We start from the raw sequence: 25,969 nt of genomic DNA on the forward strand, positions 1-25,969 counted from the left end.
TATATATTGGGCTACATTGGCCTATATATATGTTGGAGCCCAAATGTAGCCCAATGTAGCCCAATGAAGCCCAATGTAGCCCAATGTAGCCCAAAGATGGCCGCCAGACACACAAAAAAACAAATGTAGCCCAAATATCAGCCAGATGTAGCCCAACTATAGCCCAGTGACAGAATGACCAATCAGCTTCGCAAACCTCCGTTACGCGAAGCGGAGCGCTGTTACAGATATATATCTTTTTTTGAACGTTAATTTCTCAAAATCCACTGGAGCACATATATTGAGACCTAGCAAAGGCACATCGGGCTACCAGTCCCTAATATTTTGCCAAGTTTCGTGCAAATCCATTCAGCCGTTCGATTATTATTATTATTATTTTTTTTGCCCCGCGGGGCCCTTTTAAAACCTCCACATCAAACCTAGGGGGGTCAGCGAGGATCTACTATGCCCCCTTATGGTTATTTCCCCCTTTGTTTTGGCCTCCTCTTGTCTCTCGATCCTACCGAGAGACAAGATGGCGGCCGCTACGGACTTTTTGGAATGTTGACAGACGCCAGAGAACCAATCAGCTTCGCTTCACAAAGCTCCGTTGCGCGAAAAGTACGCGTCCTGGGACGCTTCCCGGTCCGCTGTTACAGATATATATCTTTTTTTAAACGTTAATTTCTCAAAATCCACTGGAGCACATATATTGAGACCTACAAAAGGCACATCGGGCTACCAGTCCCTACAATTTTGCCAAGTTTTGTGCAAATCCATTCAGCCGTTCGGGCTAAAAGTGAGGCCAACCGCCCTATGGAAAACTCAATGTTAAAAACACGTTTTGGGACCCTCCTTTTTTCTCGGCCCCCCCTTGATGAACCCCCCCCAAATTTTCAAGGGCTGCTCAGAAACAAAATGTGCCATTTTCCTGAAAATTTCAGCCAATTCCGTCCACAAACGCCAAAGTTATTAGACATAGAATTTTCAAAAATCCCATAGAGAAAAAATCCTAACTATATATACCTACTGGCGACCGCCAGTAGGTAATAAAGAGATAGAGAAATACACACCCACAAAAAATGCATACGGTGTCAAACACACAACATTTACTAATGCTGTGGTATTGTCTAACTATAATGTGTTTAAAAATACACACCATAACATTTTCTATGTAATTTAAAAATAACTTTAACTTCACTTCCATCAGTACACTTCACCCAGGAACTATAAAGGGACATTCAAGCCTATTTGTAAAAAGTTAGTTAGAATGACATTTTCATTTTAAATATTTACTTGTTCCTCTGGTGAGCCATACAGATAGCTGTACACAGACTGGACCTTAGTAACCAGAAACTCCAGCTCCTCTGGCAAGCTTTTGGGCCCTGGAATTATGGCTCCAAGAGGTAAGAAATAACAGCAAATGTTGAAAAGGTATTGTTGGCTGCAAAAGGTATTGTTGGCTGCAGTGTTAGGAGGCAAGTGAGCTTTTTTTAAACTCATCCTACGTCAACATGACGTGCACGATTGTCAATGGAGACAGACACATCCGTTGGCTTTAAGTCAAGTCAAGTCAAGTCATAAAATTTATATAGCGCACTACATACCCAGAGGGTTTCAAGGCGCTTAGGAAGGGGGGGGGGGTGATTATTTGTCAAATATCCACGTTTTAAGCTGCTTTCTGAACGCTAGGTGATTCTGGGTGAGGCGAAGGTAAGCGGGGAGTGAGTTCCAGGTTTTGGCAGCCAGGTAAGAGAAGGATCTGCCTCCCATGGTGGTCTTGTTGATGCGAGGTACAGTGGCGAAGGCTTGGCTGGAAGAGCGGAGTTGGCGGGAGGGGGTGTAGAAGGACAGTCGAGAGTTGAGGCAGTCTGGTCCGATGTCGTAGAGTGATTTGTGTGCGTGGGTGAGCAGTCGGAAAGTAATCCTCTTATTGACGGGTAGCCAGTGGAGATCTTTAAGGTGACCAGAGATGTGTTCGTTGCGTGGGATGTCTAATATGAGCCTGGCTGAGGCGTTTTGGATTCGTTGTAGTTTATTCTGGAGTTTAGCGGTGGTACCTGCGTAGAGGGTGTTTCCGTAGTCCAGTCGGCTCGTGACCAGAGCATGGGTGACTGTTTTCCTTGTTTCGGTGGGGATCCAGCGAAATGTTTTTCTGAGCATGCGAAGAATGTTAAAGCAGGAAGACGATACGGCGCTGACTTGTCTGCTCATTGAGAGTGAAGAATCCAGGATGACGCCAAGGTTCCGTGCGTGGTCTGTCGGGGTGGGAGCATTTCCGAGGGCTTCTGGCCACCAGGAGTTGTCCCATTTAGTATATGTCCCATTTAGTATATGTTATCCTATGGCTGTGTTCATTGTGGGGTTTCCCACCCACTACACAGTCAACTTCTACCGGTGTTTATTTAATTGCAATTGTCCTGATGGCGAGGTCAGACGCTCGCCATTTTGGAATATGAAATAATGTGTTTGTGAATGTTAAGTCCATCACCACAACTCAGAATGGTGGCTAATTCGTTTAAATATACAAAATTCTAGCGTCATTAATGTGTTTGAAACAAAAAAATATTATGTAATGTGTTACGGTGGTTAAATGCAATAGTTGCGCATTTTGCTTATACTTACATTGACTGACTTGATAAAATTTTTCAAATCTAATGTTCACAAATAGAATGCAATTGTTTGCCTCCTTTTTTCCATTTCATATAGGAGACTCAGCTTATCCTAAGTGAGCATGGTTGCTAATACTGCTGAGGAATCCAACAATGTCAGGGGAAGTCGGCTTCAGTGATGCTCATGAAAAAACACAGGGATGTTGATGTCTGTATAAGACTGATGGAGCCCTCCTTTACTCACCCAAATGGTGTAAAAATCACTATGGAATGCTGCATGTTACACAACATAGTCCTGAGATAGAACATCCCATACATTGCAGAAGAAGAAAACTATGATGAGCCTCCGGGTGAGGATGTTGAAATGCCAAATGAAGATCATAGTAGTGAAGAGGATGGAATTGACTTACGTCAAGATATAATTGACAACTTCTTCATGAGTGTAAGAATATATTCACATATTATTACATTACATTCAAAACCAACTTTTCATCTAATGGGAATAAAAGTCTGTGGTATACATTTTTTTGAAAGGGCAAGTTATAGTAAATCCAGGGCAAAGATGTTTGTTGATCTAAGTTTTGACACATTAACCACCGTGCTTTTAAATTGATTAGCTTTGATTGTCTTTAGAAAATTCGTCCTCAAAATTTCCCACTTGTAATGTGTCTATTGAGTAATGTCATAAAAATAAATATATTTTTGTTTTTATATGTCTTAGGTTCCTTCACCATGTGATTTTCATTTGGAAATTTTTCAATATTGTGACATTTGCAGTAATATGTTGTTGTGGCGAATTACAAGGGGAACATGGGTTGATCCTGTGAAAGACACACAATTTCGATATACATACCTTATACAAAGACAACTTGCACAGTGATTGAACTGACATTTTTAAGATTGCATTAGGCTTTCTTTGTGTTGAATGTTACCACTAAGGCAAAATGTGTGCCATCAATTGTTCCAAACACATGTGTCTTTTGGGGTCCCCCTTCTCCTTTGCCCTCAGGCACAGGTTCTGGGGGGCACCTACGGTGCCCACATAAACATCCCTCTTAGAAACGAGGCTTGTGCTGCAGCCCTTTTTTGGGTTGCAGCACGAGCTTCAATGGTAAGAGGCATGTTTCTGACTGCCTTTATGGCAGTTTAGTTGTAATTTGTCTGGTTGGACCACTGACTCCCTGTCAGCAGGTCTGGTGCCAGACAGGATGGTGGTCAGACGCTCGTCTGACCGCCATCATATTCAGCCCCTTGATTCAGGAAAAGTGCTGGACAATAAAATCTAGAAAATTGTTATTCCGACTTCAAACTGTGAGAGCCTGGCTTAGGATATGGTGCTCACTTATGTAAGTGTAGCACCCTGCACTAATCCAGGCGCTAATCCAGACAACCCTTACGGTGATTTTAGTGGTCTTAGACAATCTTAGAAAGCTCTCTAAGGGGTAGCTGTAGAAAGCAGCCTTCAGACTTAGTCCAGAAGTAGTGTAAAGAGCTTTTTTGCCAGTACTTAATCTTACGGTATGGGTTAAGTGAAAAAGAATCAAACAGTCTAGTTATAAAAATAGGAATGTTATTACAAACACTCACTAACACAATGTATTATGTCCTGCCCAGAGAAATAACACAATACGCACAATACTTAGGAAATAGCACATGTAAGTAGCACACATACACAGTGGTCTCCAGGAGGAAACCAAACCATATACAAAAATAGCAAAATACAAACCACGACTCAAGTCAAGAATAGACCTAGAAGACGTAGAGCAGCTGGGGACACAAGGAACCACTCTAGGTGAGTATCTAGGAACCACACGCAGGTTGTGTGCCAAGTGGGAACATGAGCGCATGCTCAATGTTAGTCAATGGGTAAGTAGTGGTTGCAATTTTACAGAAGAAGGACCCTTTCCAGTGGACCTGTAAGAAACCCAGTGAAAGATGGAAGGTGAGAGAGTCACCCCTACTGTGAATACTCCAGGAACCAGGATACCTACACCAGGGAAGCCGGGTGCATAGGTGTCAAGTGACGTCAGAAACCACGGTAGACCACAGTGGATGACTTCAGGAAAGATGCACTGGAGAAGAAGACAAAAGAGTCCAGTGGAACCCAAAGGTGGATTCAAGATTAGAGGTAAATGCAAGACGAGGGGACAGAGTCTATGCAACTCAGGAGTGACCAGGAGGCACGGAAGACGAATGCCCACCGTTGTCGGAGATGCAGGAGAGGTTGATGGTGCCCTTGAAGTTGCAGCGGTGTGGACCAGGTGATGCTGTAGGAGACCAGACGATGTCCCATGTCGGATGACAAGGGGTCAGTGTTGGGCAGGGGTACCAACATGCCGCAGCAAACAAGTGACTCACCACAAGTAGGTAAGTTAGGCCAGTCCCAAGCAAGCAGGGTAGCCCACTGATGCCCAAGAAGACCCTTAAGATAACCCATGGGCCAATGGCACAGGAGCCGCAAAAGGACCTCAAGCCGCTCACGAATAAAGAAGGGCCACAGTGCAGAGGAAGCGGTGAGGGCAAATAACTTGGCTGCAGGAGTTGCTTGAGGTTAGAGCTTTTGGAACCTGAGGAGAGATTCAACAAACCTTGGCAACAGCAAGTTAATTCAGTGCAAGGGGGTTTTGTTCCAGCATTCTGACGAGGGACACTGGTCTCAAACTTGATATGAAGACAGTGCAGACCTCGAGAAAGTTGCCAAACCACTACCTGTGTTGCTGAACCTTTCCGAGTCCGTGGGAGCTCAGGACCAGCAGACCGGTCAGCTGAGATGCAGTGCCTGCAGTTGCAGGGGAGTGACTACTTCACTCCAAGGGAGATTCCTTCAGTGTTTTGGATGCCACAGGCCTGATGAAGAACCTGTATGGAGCACAGACACAGACATTGCAGAAACTCATGAGGAAAACGAGACCAGGAGCAGCAGGAATCTTTCCTGTTGCATTCTCGGTTCCCAAGGCGAAGTCCAGAGAAGTCCAACAAAGTCCAGAGTGTCCAGATGGTCAAAGTTGAAGATGTGTATGATCTGAATCTTGAATCTTGTCCCCCGTCGAATCTAGGGAGCCACCCACAGGTTAGCCCTTAAGTACCCTGGGGAAAGGGTTGGGATGATTCAGGGGTCCCTCCCAGAAGAGGGGTTGGACAGTGGGGAGGATACTCCCATGTTCTTTGACAAGGTTTGCACCAGAGTGGGAGCCAATGGCTCCCTGAACTGGTTTGAACTGGAGTAAGCAAGGAGGGCAACAAATGTGCCCTTCAAGCAATTTCAGTGGTGCTGGCAAGTGCTCCTATCCTGTCCCAATACACAAACCCCTGTCACACCCCCCTGTGACAGTATACCTATTGTTCTGCCTTCCACTGCTCGAGCTTGGCTCAGTAGCAGGAGCGCTGGCAGCAGCCCTATCTTGCTGTCCTGAGCATTTAGGGCCTCCTGGAGGAGCTTTACAGTGCATGGAATTATACCTCCCACACCGTGGGAAAGAGTGTGGAGGACAGATCCTGATGGGAGATGTAATCAGGGCAAACACTCCTCCTCTCACCAAGCCCTCCAAACCCACCTGGAAGTCTGCTTTCCTGAGAGTGAGTGGAAATGTACTGACAAGATGGCTGACATTGGCGGCTCCTTTTTGGAGCACAAGGCTATTATAGGAGTTGTGGTCAAGTCAGATACCAGGCATAAGTGTCAGACATCTTGATAGTCCATTTCCACTTACTCTCAGGAAAGCAGAGTTCCAGGTGGGCTGGTTAGGATGGCTGGAAAGGTATGTGGGGGACAGGGCCTGATGGGAGATGGATTCAGTACAAATACTCCTCCTCCCAACCAGCTCAACAAGCCCACCACGAAACATGCTTTCCTAACAGTCAGTGGAGAAGTACTGGCAAGATGGCTGACACTGGGGACTGCTGTTCAAAGCACAAGGCCTAGATGGGAGTTGTGGCAAATTCAGACACCAGGCACCCTTGTCAGACATCTTGCCAGCACATTTCCAAACACATTCAGTGTTAGACCTGACACCTTTTGGCGTGGTTTTTCCCCCATCTTTTTGCCTCTGACTCATGTATTTTTGATGCTGTGCTGGATTTCGTTTTTGCTGGTTTAGATGTTTTGCACACTTTGCCACTGCTGATCAGTGCCAGAGTGTAAGTGCTCCCTCTGTAAATTGTCATATTGATTGGGTATACCTAATTGGCATATTTGTATCACCATGAAGTCCCTAGTAAAGTGCACTGTGTGTGCCAGGGCTGGTGATGACAGATGCTACTAGTGGGCCTGCAGCGCAGATTGCGCCACCCACATGAGTAGTCCTAAAATGGTGACTCAGGCCTGCCAGCGCAGGGCCTGTGTGCAGTCAGTGACTGCCATGTCCGCCTGGCCAGTGTCCCCACTGGCTGGGCCTAACCCTTCCCTGTCTGTGCACATCAGTCACCCCTATGGAAGGCTCAAGGTACCCCCCTGGGCAAGGTGCAGTGTATGGATAAGGTAGAGCATGTACTAGTGCAGGTCACATGCTCTGGTAGTGAGCGGCAGCCATTTTGTGTGCTCACTGCTGTAAGGCTATCTTGCTCCTTAGAGTAACATGGGGGAGGCTGGTCCCATTGGATACCAGCCTATCTTCCAATAGGAACAAGATGGGACATAAGTGAAAGATATCCCTGAACTCAGAATTTAATAACACATCTTTTAGTGAAGGTTGTTTTTAAATCCTGTGTTTGAGAATAGTACTTTTAGAAAGTGGCTGTTCTCTTGTCTAACTTTTCTGTGTGCCTGGGCCTGTTTGTGGATTGACTGTCTGGCCTGAGTGTGACAGGGGCTGCAGAGCCCCCAGGGGATTGTCTGAGTCAGCCCGTGGATGAAAGGCAGCATCTGCTGCCAGGGAAGTGGGAGGAGATCACACCTGATAGTGACATGGCTGTGCCTGCCTGACCACAAAGCTGGCTCCACCCCCATGCTGGGCGACTGTCACCTCTGTCCCTGATACTGAAAGTAAGAAGGAAGCCAGGAAACCCCCAGTGCCTCAGCTACACCCAGAACTGGTTTAGACCGGGCTCAGGGCCCACTTGCACAAAGACTTCAAAGACTTTTTGGGGTATAAGAGAAGGACCCCTGACTACAGAAAATTTACATTCTACAATCAAGAGGAACCTCTGCCAGAAGAAGGACTGCTGGAGGAGCTGATGGAAGATTGCCTTGCTGTGTGCTTTAAGGGCTGACCTATCCTGCGATCCAACTGAAGGAGAGGAGAAGAAAGGGACTTTGCTGTGTGCTGTGACCCTGCCTGCTTGAAACTGCCAAGACTTTGCTGTGTGCTGTGTCTGCAACTTGAATCTCCAAGGGCCTGAGAAGAGCTGGCCTCCTGTTTTGCAACCCAGGAACATAAAGGTTGTTAAGGACTACAATACTGCTGTGTCCCCTGAAGCTGCTGTGGGCCGAGGAGATCGTGAAACTGCTGTGTGCAGTGAACATCGGGGACTGCTCGACTAAGCCCTGCTGTTTTGCCCCGGGTAGCGCGCTGGCTGCTCTCTGCTCTGATTGAGAGTGCCGCGCTGACTGCTGCCTGCTGTGCCCCAAGATCGGCGTGTTCATCGACACGTGCTTGTGGGGGCCGAAGGGTTCTGAAGCTTTCCCAGCGCGGCGCGGGTTAGTTCAGCTTCACCCGCATAATCACCGCCGCGGGCCCGGGCCCTGAAATCGACCTCGAGGGTCTGCTCCTAGCCACGAAGGGGCCGCGCTGTGGTTGGCTGCTGCCGGAGGCTGGTCGAGAAGTGCCGCGACCTGATTGGCCGATTCCCCCAAAGCTGCGGTGACGTCACGGAGGGCTCGGCAGAAGTGCCGCGACCGGATTGACCGATTCCCCCAAAGCTGCGGTGACATCACGGAGGGCTCGGCAGAAGCGCCGCGACGGGATTGGCTGGCTTCGCAGAAGCTGCTACGAGAGCCGAGGAATTGCCGGGATCACCGCCGGGACCGCGGAAGACTGACCTGACCTCGCCGAGGGAATCTAGAGCGTCCCGCACCCCCGGCCTGCCGTCCCCCACATGGTGAGCAGCACCACCTCCCCCGCCGCTCGTTGGATTGTCGAGAGCGGGCAGGAGAGGAAAGGGGACCGGCCGGGGCAGAGACGAGCGAGATCTGCTTGGCGCGGTGCGCCTGAGGCATAAGAAAGAGTGAGGCGGTACCGGGGGAAAAGAAGAGTCCCTGGGCCTCGCGAGGAAGCGCATTTGCAGCGCTTGGAGCCCACAGATAAGACTACACGTGGGCAGTGTTTTTAATGCTCGTTTTTGAGAGCACATTTTCCTGAAGTAAGTCAGTAGTGCTTATTTTGAACGCTGATTTCCAAGAGACCTGAGACTATCGTTTATTTAACAAGAACTTCCTGAAATTAACTGCAACCATCAAGATTAAGTACCACATGTTCCTAAAGAAGTGAATATCGTGCAACTGCTTATTTACCTTGCTGAAACTAGATAAAGATATATATTTTTATAAAAATATAATTACCTGTGTGGTCTCAGTTTGTGGTGGATTGGGAATTATTGTTGTGTTAAGTGCAAATATTATACACATTGCCTTGGGGATAAGCCTGCCTGCTAGCGCCAAGCTACCTAGAGGGAGAGCGGAGGTTGTCTACTGTGTGTATTCCTTTACCCTGACTAGAAGCAAGGGTCCCTACTTGGTCTAAGGTACTTACCTCTGTCAACTAGAGACCCCCAGATCTAACATTGGTGGACAGCGGTGCGGATTCTGAACTAATAATTGCACTTGACCTGCAGTGATCTCTTGTACATCACTAGTCTAGTTTAGCAGCACAGGTTGCGCAAGATTTTTTCTTTTTGGTGAAACCTTTTTAGTTGAAAAGGTTAGGAAGCATCATGTCTCAGAAAGCGCCAAGCGTGAGTGTAGAAGTGGAAGTGGAATTTGAAATCCAGGAGTTGTTCATCTATAACAAGGAGCAACTGAAAAAATTCTGCAAACAGCTTGGATGCCCAGCGAAGTGCAGCGCAAACAAGGAAGAGCTACAGAAAGCTCTGAGGGCCTGGTGGGAGGCCAAACATGGTGATCCAGAAGCTGCTATTGGAGAGGGAGGCACACAGGAGAATGCTTTTTTTGTCCAGTGAGTTGCCAGTGAGGAAGCCAGCATCTAGGGCTGGCAGCAACCACTCCAGTAGGATTATTTCTCCAGAGGAGCTGGAGGATAATCAGAGAGCTAGGGCCCATGAGATTGAGCTTTTTAAGCTCAAAGCACAAGCAGATGAGAGGAGACTGTGCATTGAAACTGAGAAAGAGGCGGAGGAGAGAAGAAATGCTCTCGCTTTGGAGGAGAAGAAACTCCAATTGGCTCATGAGGTGAGCATGAGGGAGCTGGACATTAAATCCAAAAAGGTGGAGTCAAGTTCTAATGGTGGCAGCGCACAACCAGTACAGGCGGGCAAGGTATACATACCAAAGGATCTGGTACAGAATTATCAGAGGGGTGAGGATATTTATGCGTGGTTTAGAGCGTATGAAACTGCCTTGAAGATGAATGAAGTGCCTGAGAAGAATTGGGGGGCAGGATTGTGGAAGCATTTTGAGGCCTCTGGGAGGAATGTCTTGGCACCCTTAGAAGCAGCAGGTACTTTATCCTACCCCGCTATGAAGGAGGCTTTGTGCCTCAGGTATGGGCTCACTTCAGAACAGTACCGCCAGAAGTTTAGGAACTTCAAGAAGCTTGATTCAAGTACTTGGGTGGAGTGTGTGAGTATGTACACGCGTGCACTGGAAGGTTGGATAAAGGGCAGCAAAGTTACTGATTATGTGGGGTTGTGTCACTTGATTAGTTGGGAGCACTTAAGTAGTTTATGTGTTCCAGAGCTGCGCCAGCATCTTTTAGATAGCAAGTTAACTGATCCCAGTGAGCTTGCTAAAGAGGCGGACCGCTGGACTAGCACCAGGGTTTACAAGGGGGTGGTAAGTACCCCAGCCAAAGGCGGACAGGGTCCCCAGCAGAAGAGTGGGGGGGACACGGGTAATCAAAAGGAGTCTTCTAAAGGGCCCCAAAATAGTTCCCAGGAGAAGGAGTCTCAACCCCCCAAGTCTAAGAAGTCCTGGCCCCATAAGGGCAAGCAGGACAACAGGCCCCCACCTACTTGCTATGCCTGTAGAGAGGTGGGGCACATTGCCCCCAAATGTCCAAAGAAACCTCCAGCACCCACTGGTGCTCCAACTCCGGGTTTAGCCAGTGTAGCTTTGAGAAGGGATTTCATTTCCAGTGAGGGGGAGGGGTTAGCAGTGATGACCCTTGTCTCTTTAGGAGACCAAGAGATGGCCCAGGAAACCTTGCTGCCCCAAAACACTAAGAAATATGGGCAGAAGGTGACCATCAATGGAAAAGAGATAGAAGCTCTGAGAGACACAGGGGCCAGCGTGACATCTGTCAGGTGTCAGTGGGTGACTGAAGAGCAAATTGTTCCCAAGGTACTCCGGCCTGTGGTGGCATCTGACAGTTCAGTGCGCTACTGCAAGTTGGCAAATGTTCCATTTGAATGGGGAGGAGTCTCCGGTATTTTGGAGGTTGTTGTAAGTTATGCCTTGCCTGTAGATTGTCTATTAGGTAATGACCTGGAGAGCTCTCCATGGAAAGAGGTGGAGCACAGGACTCACTTGGAAATGTTGGGTTTGCCTGCGTGGATCTGTGTGTCCACCCGTGCAATGACAGCCAGAGAGGGCGGTCTAGCAGAACTGGAGCCTGGAACAATGGCCCAGGGACCTGCCAAGAGAGGAAGGGGTAGAGGGCGCGGCAAACCAGCCCCCACCTTTCCCACGGTCCAGGAGGAAGCAGACCCTGAGGGGGATGCCCTGGAACCTACAGGGGAGCAGGTGGCCGAACTGGGGGAGTTGCCTGAGCTGTCCCAGTGGCAGCAAGAGGGTGGTCCCTCCAGGGAGGAATTCTGCCAGGCTCAGAAGGAGTGCCCTTCTCTCATTGGTGTGCGGCAGCAGGCTGCAGACCAGGCAGCAGGCCTGGGGTCCAAGGAGCATTGGATCTACTGGGAGGATGACTTACTTTATAGTGAGCCTAAGTTCGCTGAGCCCGGTGCAGCCCGTGTGCTGGTAGTACCCGAGCGCTTCAGGAACTTCCTACTGGGTCTGGCTCATGACGTGCCTCTCGCAGGACATCTGGGGCAAGACAAGACCTATCACAGGCTTGTCACCCATTTCTACTGGCCCCAGATGAAGAAGCACGTCGCTGCCTTTTGTAAATCTTGCCAAACTTGTCAGTCCAGTGGCAAGAGCGGAGGGAAGTGCGTGGCACCCCTCCAACCCTTTCCTGTGGTGAGCACCCCTTTTGAGCGGGTTGGCATTGATATCGTGGGGCCCCTGGACCCCAAGACAGCCCTAGGCAACAGGTGTATCCTGGTCTTGGTGGACCATGCCACTCGGTACCTGGAAGCCATCCCGCTCAGGACAGTCACAGCCCCAGTGGTGGGCCGTGCCTTGATGGGAATCTTTTCCCGTGTGGGGTTCCCCAGAGAGGTGGTCTCTGACAGGGGGACAAACTTCATTTCTAAGTATATGAAGTCCCTGTGGAGTGAGTGTGGGGTGACATACAAATTCACCACTCCTTACCACCCTCAAGGAAATGGGCTGGTTGAAAGATTCAACCGCACATTGAAGGGCATGATTATGGGCCTAGAAGATCCCATGAGGCGGAAATGGGACGTCTTGTTACCTTGCCTGTTGTTTGCCTACAGGGAGGTGCCTCAGAAATCCTTAGGGTTCAGTCCCTTTGAGTTGCTGTATGGCCACCCTGTCAGAGAGCCTATCACTCTGGTGAAGGAGGGGTGGGAGAAATCCCGCGGGAAAACCCCTCAGGATGTGTTCAGCTATGTGCTGGCCATTCACAACCAGACCAAGCGCTTCAGGAAGCTCGCTCAAGAGAACCTGGAGGCTAGCCAGGAGGAAATGAAGAGATGGTATGACCAGAACACTTCTCTGGTTGAGTTCCACCCTGGTCAGAAAGTGTGGGTGATGGCGCCAGTGGAGCCTTGTGCGCTCTGTGACAAGTGGTCTGGGCCATATGAGGTGGTGGAGCGCAAGAGCGAGGTTACCTATTTGGTTAACCTGAAGACTCCCAGGCAGCCCCTGAGAGAGCTACATGTGAACCGCCTCAAGCCCCACTTTGAGAGGTCTGAAGTGACTATGCTCATGGCTACAGATGCTAGAGGGGAGGAGGATAGTGATCCTCTCCCTGACCTCCTGGCAGTCAAGGAGCAAGATGGGTCAGTGGATGGTGTGGTCCTCTCTCCCACCCTGACCCCAGAGCAGGAAAAGGACTGTCGCCAAGTCTTGGGTCAGTTCGCCCCCCTGTTCTCCCTGACCCCAGGTGTCACCAAATGGTGCGTCCACGATGTGGACACTGGAGATAGTCTGCCTGTGAAACAGAAGTTTTACAGGGTGGCTGAAAAGGTCAGAGCCAGCATCAAGGAAGAAGTTTCCAAGATGTTGGCGCTAGGGGTTATTGAGCCCTCCAGCAGCCCCTGGGCTAGCCCAGTGGTCTTAGTGCCTAAGAAAGCTGCTACCCCAGGTGGCACCCCAGAACTCCGGTTCTGCATGGACTACCGTGGGCTCAATGCGGTCACCAAGACTGACGCTCACCCCATTCCCAGAGCTGATGAGCTGGTGGATCGGTTGGGAGCTGCCCAGTACCTGAGCACTTTTGATTTGACTTCAGGGTACTGGCAGATTGCCTTAACTGAGGGGGCAAAGGAGAGGTCAGCATTTTCAACGCCAGAGGGGCACTTCCAGTTCCGTGTCATGCCCTTTGGGTTGAAAAATGCCCCTGCCACATTTCAGAGATTGGTCAACCAGGTACTGGCGGGGCTGGAGCAATTCAGCGCAGCCTACCTGGATGACATTGCTGTGTTCAGCTCCACTTGGGAGGAACACCTGCAACACCTCACTGAAGTGTTGAAGGCTCTGCAGAAGGCAGGCCTCACTATCAATGCCAGTAAATTCCAGATAGGGCAGGGATCTGTGGTGTACTTGGGACACCAGGTGGGGAACGGCCCGGTGGCGCCCCTACAGGCAAAGATTGATACCATTCTGGCTTGGGAGCCCCCCCAAGACCCAGACTGAGGTGAGAGCCTTTTTAGGTCTCACCGGGTATTACAGACGGTTTGTCAGAGGTTATGGCTCTATTGTGGCCCCTTTGACAGAGCTGACATCTAGAAATCAGCCCAGGAAGGTGAATTGGACTGAGGCCTGTCAAACTGCTTTTGACACCCTCAAAGCTGCCATGTGCACAGCACCGGTGCTTAAGGCACCTGTTTTTTCCAGTGAGTTCATTGTGCCAACTGACGCTTCAGAGCAAGGCGTGGGAGCAGTACTCTCACAGATCAATGATGAGGGCGGAGACCAACCAATGGCTTTCATTAGCAGGAGGCTAATCCCCAGGGAACAGAAATGGAATGCCATTGAAAGAGAAGCTTTCGCTGTGGTCTGGGCTCTGAAGAAGCTGAGGCCCTACCTGTTCGGGACTCACTTCTGTGTTCAGACCGACCACAGGCCCCTCAGATGGTTAATGCAGATGAGGGGTGACAATCCAAAACTGTTGAGGTGGTCCATTTCCCTACAGGGGATGGACTTTACGGTGGAGCACCGCCCTGGTACAGAACACGCCAATGCTGACGGTCTGTCCAGATTCTTCCGCCTTAGTGATGAGGACTCCCAAGAGGTTGGGTAGTTCTCCCCACTTTCAGCTGGAGAGGACACGTGTTAGACCTGACACCTTTTGGCGTGGTTTTTCCCCCATCTTTTTGCCTCTGACTCATGTATTTTTGATGCTGTGCTGGATTTCGTTTTTTGCTTGTTTAGATGTTTTGGACACTCTGCCGCTGCTGATCAGTGCCAGAGTGTAAGTGCTCCGTCTGTAAATTGTCATATTGATTGGGTATACCTAATTGGCATATTTGTATCACCATGAAGTCCCTAGTAAAGTGCACTGTGTGTGCCAGGGCTGGTGATGACAGATCCTACTAGTGGGCCTGCAGCGCAGATTGCGCCACCCACATGAGTAGCCCTAAAATGGTGACTCAGGCCTGCCAGCGCAGGGCCTCTGTGCAGTCAGTGACTGCCATGTCCGCCTGGCCAGTGTCCCCACTGGCTGGGCCTAACCCTTCCCTGTCTGTGCACATCAGTCACCCCTATGGAAGGCTCAAGGTACCCCCCTGGGCAGGGTGCAGTGTATGGATAAGGTAGAGCATGTACTAGTGCAGGTCACATGCTCTGGTAGTGAGCGGCAGCCATTTTGTATGCTCACTGCTGTAAGGCTATCTTGCTTCATAGAGTAACATGGGGGAGGCTGGTCCCATTGGATACCTGCCTATCTTCCCATAGGAACAAGATGGGACATAAGTGAAAGATATCCCTGAACTCAGAATTTAATAACACATCTTTTAGTGAAGGTTGTTTTTAAATCCTGTGTTTGAGAATAGTACTTTTAGAAAGTGGCTGTTCTCTTGTCTAACTTTTCTGTGTGCCTGGGCCTGTTTGTGGATTGACTGTCTGGCCTGAGTGTGACAGGGGCTGCAGAGCCCCCAGGGGATTGTCTGAGTCAGCCCGTGGATGAAAGGCAGCATCTGCTGCCAGGGAAGTGGGAGGAGATCACACCTGATAGTGACATGGCTGTGTCTGCCTGACCACAAAGCTGGCTCCACCCCCCTGCTGGACGACTGTCACCTCTGTCCCTGATACTGAAAGGAAGAAGGAAGCCAGGAAACCCCCAGTGCCTCAGCTACACCCAGAACTGGTTTAGACCGGGCTCAGGGCCCACTTGCACAAAGACTTCAAAGGACTTCAAAGACTTTTTGGGGTATAAGAGAAGGACCCCTGACTACAGAAAATTTAGATTCTACAATCAAGAGGAACCTCTGCCAGAAGAAGGACTGCTGAAGGAACTGATGGAAGATTGCCTTGCTGTGTGCTTTAAGGGCTGACCTATCCTGCTATCCAACTGAAGGAGAGGAGAAGAAAGGGACTTTGCTGTGTGCTGTGACCCTGCCTGCTTGAAACTGCCAAGACTTTGCTGTGTGCTGTGTCTGCAACTTGAATCTCCAAGGGCCTGAGAAGAGCTGGCCTCCTGTTTTGCAACCCAGGAACATAAAGGTTGTTAAGGACTACAATACTGCTGTGTCCCCCTGAAGCTGCTGTGGGCCGAGGAGATCGTGAAACTGCTGTGTGCAGTGAACATCGGGGACTGCTCGACTAAGCCCTGCTGTTTTGCCCCGGGTAGCGCGCTGGCTGCTCTCTGCTCTGATTGAGAGTGCCGCGCTGACTGCTGCCTGCTGTGCCCCAAGATCGGCGTGTTCATAGACACGTGCTTGTGGGGGCTGAAGGGTTCTGAAGCTTTCCAAGCACGGCACGGGTTAATTCAGCTTGACCCGCATAATCACCGCCGCGGGCCTGGGCCCTGAAATCGACCTCGAGGGTCTGCTCCTAGCCACGAAGGGGCCGCGCTGTGGTTGGCTGCTGCCGGAGGCTGGTCGAGAAGTGCCGCGACCCGATTGGCCGATTCCCCCAAAGCTGCGGTGACGTCACGGAGGGCTCGGCAGAAGTGCCGCGACCAGATTGGCCGATTCCCCCAAAGCTGCGGTGACGTCACGGAGGGCTCGGCAGAAGCGCCGCGACGGGATTGGCTGGCTTCGCAGAAGCTGCTACGAGAGCCGAGGAATTGCCGGGATCACTGCCGGGACCGGGGAAGACTGACCTGACCTCGCCGAGGGAATCTAGAGCGTCCCGCACCCCCGGCCTGCCGTCCCCCACAAGGTGAGCAGCACCACCTCCCCCGCCGCTCGTTGGATTGTCGAGAGCGGGCGGGAGAGGAAAGGGGACCGGCCGGGGCGGAGACGAGCGAGATCTGCTTGGCGCGGTGCGCCTGAGGCATAAGAAAGAGTGAGGCTGTACCGGGGGAAAAGAAGAGTCCCTGCGCCTCGCGAGGAAGCGCATTTGCAGCGCTTGAAGCCCACAGATAAGACTACACGTGGGCAGTGTTTTTAATGCTCGTTTTTGAGAGCACATTTTCCTGAAGTAAGTCAGTAGTGCTTATTTTGAACGCTGATTTCCAAGAGACCTGAGACTATCGTTTATTTAACAAGAACTTCCTGAAATTAACTGCAACCATCAAGATTAAGTACCACATGTTCCTAAAGAAGTGATTATTGTGCAACTGCTTATTTACCTTGCTGAAACTAGATAAAGATATATATTTTTATAAAAATATACTTACCTGTGTGGTCTCAGTTTGTGGTGGATTGGGGATTATTGTTGTGTTAAGTGCAAATATTATACACATTGCCTTGGGGATAAGCCTGCCTGCTCGCACCAAACTACCTAGAGGGAGAGCGGAGGTTGTCTACTGTGTGTATTCCTTCACCCTGACTAGAAGCAAGGGTCCCTACTTGGTCTAAGGTACTTACCTCTGCCAACTAGAGACCCCCAGATCTAACATTCAGGAAAACATTCTCCCTGGTGGCCTTGTTAAGCAGGGTGGGAAGAGTGTGTGTAGTACAGGTGTTGTAATTTTGCAGCAATTAGGTTAGCATTAACTGAAGCCATCTTGCTTCTAACGATTATCTTGTCCGTTTTGCGGAATCCATTTTGTATTTCTGTCGGCCATTTTGTTTACCATGTGCTCGCCATGTGCTCTGTCCTACCTTCCTGTTAACTGCTCAGGAAATCTGCCTAGAGACGAGATATATTTAGTCTCCTGTTTCGCACATGCTCAGCAGAACTTACAGCTGTCCCCAACTTGTAACTCTCAGGATGTGACCAGCAAAATTAGTAACTGTTAAGCCCCTCCCACTTATTGACTGTACATTCTCTGTATGACCTCATATGTACCTAAAACGAGCATTTGTGCTTGTACTGCCTTCATTTGAGTCCCTGTGTGGGTATAAAAGGACCAAGCTCCTTCCAGTCAGGGTGCTACGTCATACATTACCGAAGGGTGTTTTGTGAATGTAGTTCCACCTCATGAGGTTTAATAAACTCTGTTTTTTCAATTCCAGTTTCTGTGTCGACTTCTTCCTATTGGTCTGAGGACTCTGTGCAGAGAAGGGCGAATCCCTTGCATCGGTTGGCATGCTGAGGCTCACCACCACAAATTGGTGCTTCCAAAGTGGTGCTCATCGGCGACTCAAATGCCCGAAGGAGTGGTCGAGACGAAGGATTGGAATCTCGCTTTGGACGCGATTGCTGCCTGAGGAGACCCGAGTCTTGGCACCCACCGCGTTTTTCCTTTCTTTCTGATCTGACCAACCAGGTGGCGCCGGTCCTCGACTGAGATCTCTAATGTTGATTCTCCGTGTAATGACTATTTGGTCGATTTGAGAACTTGGCAGTTGGAACCTGGACACCATTTAATTGGTAAGAGCCATTCTGCTGCACTTGCTGTTGGTTTGATGCCTTTGATTGGAAAGGTAGTTTAGTAACACTCGCTGCGGCTTTGTTTGTACGATTGGCCAATATTGAACTTTGTTTGACAATTATATATGTATTGCAATCCATATAGGCAGGTAATGAGGAGATTTTTCTCTATTTGAATTTGTTTGGACGGTGCAACGTACGAAGAGTACCTTAAGCACTTCTTTGATTATAATACCGCATATTTTGCCCTATTTTTGGCATGCCTGTTTTCAGCACACTTCATAGGATGTGTTGCTTTTGTAGTGGTACCAATTTGAGACTCGATGAAGCACAACCGCCCCCCCCCGGAGGGGACGCATATTAGGGTCATGTATATTAAGTGTGGTATTTCTTCCATAATGTACAGCACGTTATGGAACAAATACACTCGTAAAGATCCTGAGTTGCGTTGGCCTATGCATGGGTCCTTTGATTTGCGAAAGATTCAGTATGTGGAGCAACGAATGTTTAAGCAAAAGGCTAGGCAAGATATGTTTGACTGTGTGCGAATGTGGGAGAAAGAAGTGCGTTAGCGAATGAAGTGTGAGCAGGCCTTGATTAAAAAAGGACAACGTAAGAGCATTCTTGCGAAAGCATTGGAAATGTAAAATAGAGAAATGAGAGAAATTAAAGAGAGGGAAGATAGGGAGCGTCAGTTACAGGTGAATGGCCAATGCGCTGTTCCTAGGCCTCTTTATCCAATTCTTAATAAACCACAGGAGGATTCTCTCTTATTAGATCGTTGTCCACCTCCGTATACTCTTCCTACCGCTCCTCATGAGTCGGATGAGGACTCTCCTACAGACCAGGACAATGTTCAAGAAACTCGCAGAATGTTAACTGGCGGACGTGCGCCTGACATTAGATCCGCGGCGCGTAAAGCCGTTCGTAGTACTATCACTACTTCTGAACGTCTAGATAGTATTAAAGATTGGCTGGAAAGGGAGAAAAAATATTTTACCGAGATATTTGCCGCAGAGGCTATTGAACGATACAGGAAATATTCTGTGGAAATAGAGCCCGATGATGTAGCAGCTGATTGTAAACAATTACCTGATGGTCTTTTTGTCCTCTCCCAGGTGGCAGACACGATCAGACGTTTGGTTAAACTGTGCGTTGAAACAGCCCATTTGCGAGAGGAGAAAAAGGCAGCAGAAGCAGCTGCACCAACATCTCAGATCAGCATTGCACAAACTTTTACTCCTGAAACAGATAAGAATGTTGTAATTAATGTGAAACCCATGCGGGAAGCAGCGCCTTTATATGTTCCTCCTAAAGGAACGGGTACAGATGATGATAAGACTTCTACCGATGCGAAAGGGTACTTTATTTATAATTGGGTTTACACTCCTTGGAATAGAGCAGATGTTATGGCCCTTAAAAATGCATTGCCTGATCTGTGAAAGAATCCAGCAGCCTTTTATGAGGAAGTTGAGGGTGCCATTAGCTCTTGTACTATGACTTTGCCTGATATTGATTTGTTTTTTGGACTAATATTACCACCTGATATGTGGAGAACTGTGCGTAAAGTTGATGATCGTGCGGCATTTGGAGCATTGTAGAAAGAATTAGAATGGTTAGACGAAGATAGAGAACCTGCACAGAAACCGTGTCAGTTAATATTAAATCTTCCGGCAGCTATATTGGTTAAGTTAAAGAGAATTATCCCCCCTAAAAAGATAGATTGGACTGTATTAGCGTCTTGCAAGCAAAAGGTAGATGAATCAGTCTCCGACTTCTTCACATGCTTTGAAGAAGCATTCCACACTTTTAGTGGCCAGTCATTGACAGATGACACGGGTAGGCATCTGTTTGTCGATAAATATGTCACAAACATTTTTCCAGGAATAGCTAGTCACCTAAAGGCCAGTGAAAGTTTATGGACTATCTCTTCTCCAGTTTCTCTCTTAACTATGGCTCAGTATTCCGAACGACAGTAATTAGAAGCTAAAAGTAATGAGGATAAAAAGTCTAAAGAGTTAAAAACAAAGGTTATGATGGCTCAGGCTTATGGCCCGCCTTCTAGAGGTAATGATAGAGGTGGACGTGGATCTTATGGTTAGTCCTTTCCTTCCTGTACTCGTTTGAATTTGTCTGTTGATCAGTGTGCGTACTGCAAGAAACTTGGACATTGGCTTACTGATTGTCCAGTACTGCATGCTCAGCAGGGTTCACGTGGTCGGGGGCAAATGAGAAATCGTTCAGGCTATTCAGGGCCTAGAGGACGCACAAATGATTGTGCTAGGTTTGATGCTAATACACGTGGGCAAGATGGGTTTAACACTTTTGATAGACGGAACCAATATCAAATGTCCGACTATGTGCCATCTGATTTGCAAGATTCTACTTATGCATAGGATTGCCTAGAATGGGGTAAGGAATTAGTTGAAGTTCCAGTAGATCAGAGGGGTCCCTATGTTACAGCACAAGCTTTGGGTTCTACTGATCAGTTTCTGGTTGATACAGGTGCTACTTGTAGTGCCTTGTCTAAACACATGGTTCCTAGGGCTCCCCTGTCAGGCTTAACTATTACATCAGTAGGTTTTGTTGGAACACATTCCCTTAGCCCATTGTCACAACCACTTGCATTCCATGTTGATAAGTTTACTGCTCCATGTCCGTTTTTGCTTTCTCCAAACACACCAGACAATATTGTGGGTCTTAACATGCTTAAATATTTCAGGGCTAAGATACGATGTTCTCCGGAAGGAGTACGGGTTATTTTAAATGACAATTACCCCATGATTGAGAGATCCTGTATTGTTAAAGAGGACATTGCATTAGCTTCACTCCCTAGTACCTTGTGGGCTACTTCAGACACCGATGTAGCGCAAATGGTTATTCCACCAGTACATATTAGTGTCAAGGAGGGTGCTTCATGGCCGAGACTGCCTCAGTATAAAATTTATCGAGAGGGAGAAGAAGCACTCACACGTATTGTACATGATTTGATTAAGGTGGGGGATGTGGAAGAAGTTCCTTACAATGTTTGCAACAGTCCGATTCTTCCCATTTTGAAAAGAGATACTGACCCTAGGATTTATAGATTTATCATCGATTTGAGAGAAGTCAACAAGATTGTAGTACCACAGTACCCTGTAGTATCTGACATAACGACATTGCTTACCCTGGTCCCTCCAACAGCAACTACATTTTCTCTAATCTATTTTAAGAATGCTTTCTTCTCGATTTCTATTCATCCTGATAGCCGATATTTGTTCGGTTTCAGATTGAATAATAGATCATACAGATTTTGTAGAGTTCCTCAAGGGTACACTGAGAGTCCGAGTATTTATAGTTAAGCCTTAAAACGACAACTCGATTCCTTTACTTTGTCTGAAGGAGTGGCTCTCATACAATATGTCGATGACATCTTGTTGGCAGCTGATACACCTGAGCAGTGTGAAAAATGTACTTTGTCCTTGCTTTCTTTTCTTGCTACACACCATCATAAAGTATCACGGAATAAATTGCAATATTGTAGACCGAAGGTAACCTATTTAGGTCACCTTCTGTCTAAGGAGGGTCGTGCATTGACACCAGATTGCATTCAAGCAATTTTAGACACCCCAGCACAGAAAGATGTCCGTGCATTCATCGGTTTGACTTTATTTTGTAGGCAATGGATATTGGGTTTTTCACACATTGTTAAACCCCTGCTAGCACTTTTGACTAAAAACACTCCGATTCCCCTTCCATGGACAGATGAATGTCAAAATGCTTTCCGTCAGTTAAGACAAGCTCTTTGCTCTGCACCAGTGTTAGCCACACCAGTTTACACAAAGGCTTTTACGCTCTATGTACACAAGAAAGATGGGTGTGCACTGTCAGTTTTAGTACAGACACACGGTGACAAGCAGAGTCCATGTGCATATTTTTCTGCAGTTCTTGATCCTGTTGCTCGTGCGTTGCTTGGATGGTTCCATTCATTTGCAACGACAGCTGTGTCTATACGTTAGAGTGAAGGGATAGTTTTGTCACACAAACTGTTGGTGCTAGTACCCCATGCAGTAGATGCCCTTTTGAATCAGACTAAGACGCAGCATTTAACTAGTGCTCGCCTGACAGGATACGAATCGACACTGTTAGCACCGCATATTACATTGAAGAGGTGCGCAACACTGAACCCAGCCACTTTGTTGCCATATCCTGCGACTCAGTCTCAGTCAAAGGAGCATCACGATTGTATATTCCTTACTGAGGAACAGACAAAGGGTCGCATCGACTTGCAAGATACGCCCCTTCCAGATGTAGATGGGGAACTGTGGGTTGATAGGTCCTGTTTGAAGTTACCAGATGGCACGACCTCACTTGCATATACAATCACAACACTTGAGACAGTAGTAGAAACAGCTCGTATACCACAGAAGTCGGCTCAAGCAGCTGAATTAATAGCTTTGACACGAGTGTGTGAGCTGAGCACTGACTTGTGTGGGAACATCTACACGGATAGCCGCTATGCTTTTGGAGTGGTTCTTGATTTTGGCCTACTCTGGAAGGAAAGAGGTTTTCTTTCATCCCATGGGATGCAGATAATGCACGGAGAATTAGTGCATAATCTCTTGACAGCACTTACATACCCAAAGTAAGTTGCTATTATGAAGTGTAGCGCGCACAAGAAAATCATTGACAAAATAGGACAAGGCAATGCCTTTGCGGGCCGCGTAGCCCGTGAGACTGCAATGCAGTGAAGCACCACATCCATGTACGCCGTAAAATCACAAGCTGAGCGTTGGCATGATGCTAGAGAAAAGTATTGGATACACAGAGATCTGCCTCTGTGGAAGAACTTGAGCAATGGTCTAAAGAAGGAATGTTAGATGATGAGGGCTGTTGGCGTAACAAACAAATGAATACGTGGAAATTGCCTGCAGCCTATTTACAACCTATGGTCCAAATGGCACATGGGCTGGCACATGTTGGAGCTCTAGCAATAACAAAATTGCTTACACAAGTTTGGGGGCATCCTAAGAATCGCCAGCACAGCTAAAAGAGTAGTACAGTGTTGTTTGATCTGTTGGCAGTATAATCCTGGAAAAGGGACACAGACTACTACAGGGGGGTTTGCTACACCAACCGCACAATTTGAAGTCTTGCAGATGGATTACATCTAACTTGAACGCTGCAATAATCTGAAATATGTCCTAGTGGTGGTATGTGCCTTCAGCAAATGGATAGAGGCATACCCTACAATGGATAATACTGCTCTCACCACAGCAAAGTTGCTTCTAAAATAGGTTTTCCCTAGATATGGTGTTTGTAAGCTTTTGTGGGGTGACAACGAACCTCATTTTATTTGGCAAGTAGCTGGGCATGTCCTGAAGGGTTAGGGATCAAACAGAAATTTTATACAGTCTTCCACCCGCAGTCAGCAGGATTGGTGGAAAGGTATAACGATACTTTAAAATTGAAGCTGGCAAAAATACTGGCTTCCATGTCCCTAAAGTGGCCAGATGCACTACCTTTGGCACTGTTATCCATAAGATCAGTGCCACACTCACGGTCAGGCCTTGCACCATATGAGATGGTATTTGGGAGACCGATGAACATTTTGGGAGTTCCTAAGCCACGCCCCATACATGATGTACCTTGTGTTCTGTTGAATGATTATTTGGCACAGTTAACCGACAGTTTGATCTCTATTCATCAACAGGTTCGAGAAGCACTTCCTGACAGATCTACAGGTGAGGCCCATGAACTCCGTCCCGGCGACTACGTGATGGTCAAGGTCTTCAGCAGATCGAACAGTTTGGAACCGAGGTGGTGAGGTCCAGAGCAGGTCCTCTTGGCTACAAGGACAGCAGTTTGAGTGATGAACAAAATGAACTGGGTCCACAGCACGCATTGCAAACGCGTGTTGCCTGCCTTGGTGGAACCTGCTGTGCTTATCGACCATCGGGAGATTCTGGAGACGGAGAAAGGTTAAGCTATCTCACCTGACGAATCTGCGGAGGTTTTCCCAGACCACACGATTCCTGGAGCCTCACGATATAACTTGAGACCGAGGAAAGAATCTGCAGTGCTGAACGAGACTGGTTGAGTCACCGCCCTGGGTTTGTGAAACGGAGAGCCGATGTGGCAAGGGGGGGATCAGCCGTGAGTAGTGTAGTGACACCCGTCTTGGCCTGTGTTGAAGAAATCAATGGCTGACCAGGGAGAAGAGCTCCAACAATTGTTTTCAATGAGTTTTAGAAAGATCAATCATCGCTGTTGCGGAAATGAATAACAAAAGAATCATTTGTGCTGTAGGGTTTATTATTGCCCTGGTGGTTATGGCAATAATCACCTGGTTCTTTGAGAAAGTGGCTCCTGCTTGACAGCTTTTCGTTGCCACTACTCCAGCTACAGTGAAACACCACTATTTCACGCTTCCCTATCATGAGAGGAAGCATCGACAATCCTACCTGAATAACACATTCATCCAGATGTTGCATCATACACACAATGCCCCGAATACTACCAATTGTTGGGTGTGTGGGATGATACCTGCCCACCAAAAGAAAGGAGAAACACCTTTTATTCCTCTATTGTTTTCCCACAATGGTTCATGTCAAGCTTGGTATGCCCTTTTGTTTGCTTCTGGAAAGCCCTCAGTAGGGGGAATAATTTTTCGGTTTAATAAAGTATGCTACCAAGATGAAAACGATTATCCTCAAGCTAAAGGGACTAAATGGGAATGGGAAGAGTACCAACCGGACAATATTTCGACACCATATGTTTTCACAAATATAAGAAACATTAGGAACATTGGACCCTTTTTTATTTCTGTGACCAGAGCTAACGCAGATTTATGTATTGGCAGAGCTGGGAGAATTCCAGTAGGATGGGGTGAATGTATTTTAACATTAACTATTGAAGGTGCTAATAATAGTAGTTTTACATCGTGGCAGAATACATACTTCGTATGTGGTAATGGTAATAAAGGATACTACCAATTGCCTGTTGGGTGGTCCGGGGTATGTTACGTATCATTTTTGTTACCCCCTGTGTTTTTAGCACCTGCGTCATATCACCTCGACCTAAAGTTGTATAATGACATTTCCAAAAAAAGATACAAACAAACAATAAGTACACATGAGGTTGACCAGACAGATACCCCTTTGCAACAATATGTCGATTTCAATTTGGGTGTGTGCTTCTTTGTGGGCGCTGCATTGAATAGCAGAAAGATCAGGCGGCTGACTTGTGTTGTGGAAGCTGTCACCAATCAGACAGCTATGGCACTTGCGAACATTACCGAGGAACTGCAAATTGCAAGGATTGTAGAACTCCAGAATAGGATGGTGCTTGACGTGATTCTGGCTGATCGAGGTGGTGCATGTCATATCATCGGTAGCAGTTGTTGCGTATTTATACCGGATCATTCACCTTCAGTCTATGATGCAATCTCTAAACTGCATAGGATTGCTGCAGAAATTCACCCAGAGACTGGTGCATGGACATGTTTAAACTGGCTATGGACACTCTTTGTTATTTGGGGCTGGACGCTACTGACTAATCTATGTAGACTACTGGTGATACTATCGACATGCTGTACTTGTATACAATGTGGTCATATGCTTTGCTCCATGTGTATCACTGTTTGTAAACCTGCCAAAATAAATATTGCAAACATGAAGGAACAACAAATGTTGAATAAAGAAATAACTAACATCATAAGCATCAATATACAGGATGCATAGCTAGATTACCCCAGATAAACGAATGTCTTCAGCTAAATGCTAAAAGGGTTGTCTGTTGTAATTTGCAGCGATTAGGTTAGCATTAACTGAAGCCATCTTGCTTCTAACGATTATCTTGTCTGTTTTGCGGAATCCATTTTGTATTTCTGTTGGCCATTTTGTTTACCATGTGCTCGCCATGTGCTCTGTCCTACCTTCCTGTTAACTGCTCCTGAAATCTGCCTAGAGACGAGATATATTTAGTCTCTCCTGTTTCGCAC

The 25,969-nt window shown here is 47.7% G+C and overlaps 1 protein-coding gene across 1 annotated transcript in view; it reads left to right on the plus strand.

The window, feature by feature from the left end:
• Positions 1 to 1,372: 1,372 nt before the first annotated feature.
• LOC144769706 (uncharacterized) overlaps positions 1,373 to 25,969 on the plus strand; it is a 335,260-nt gene continuing 310,663 nt past the window's right edge. Inside the window, exons 1-3 of the mRNA XM_078653887.1 lie at positions 1,373 to 1,385; positions 2,915 to 3,033; positions 19,107 to 19,250. Coding sequence (XP_078510013.1) covers positions 1,373 to 1,385; positions 2,915 to 3,033; positions 19,107 to 19,250 — 276 coding nt within the window. The remainder of the gene's footprint in view (positions 1,386 to 2,914; positions 3,034 to 19,106; positions 19,251 to 25,969) is intronic.

The sequence above is a fragment of the Lissotriton helveticus genome, chromosome 7 (genome assembly GCF_964261635.1).
Source record: "Lissotriton helveticus chromosome 7, aLisHel1.1, whole genome shotgun sequence".
NCBI lineage: Eukaryota > Metazoa > Chordata > Amphibia > Caudata > Salamandridae > Lissotriton > Lissotriton helveticus.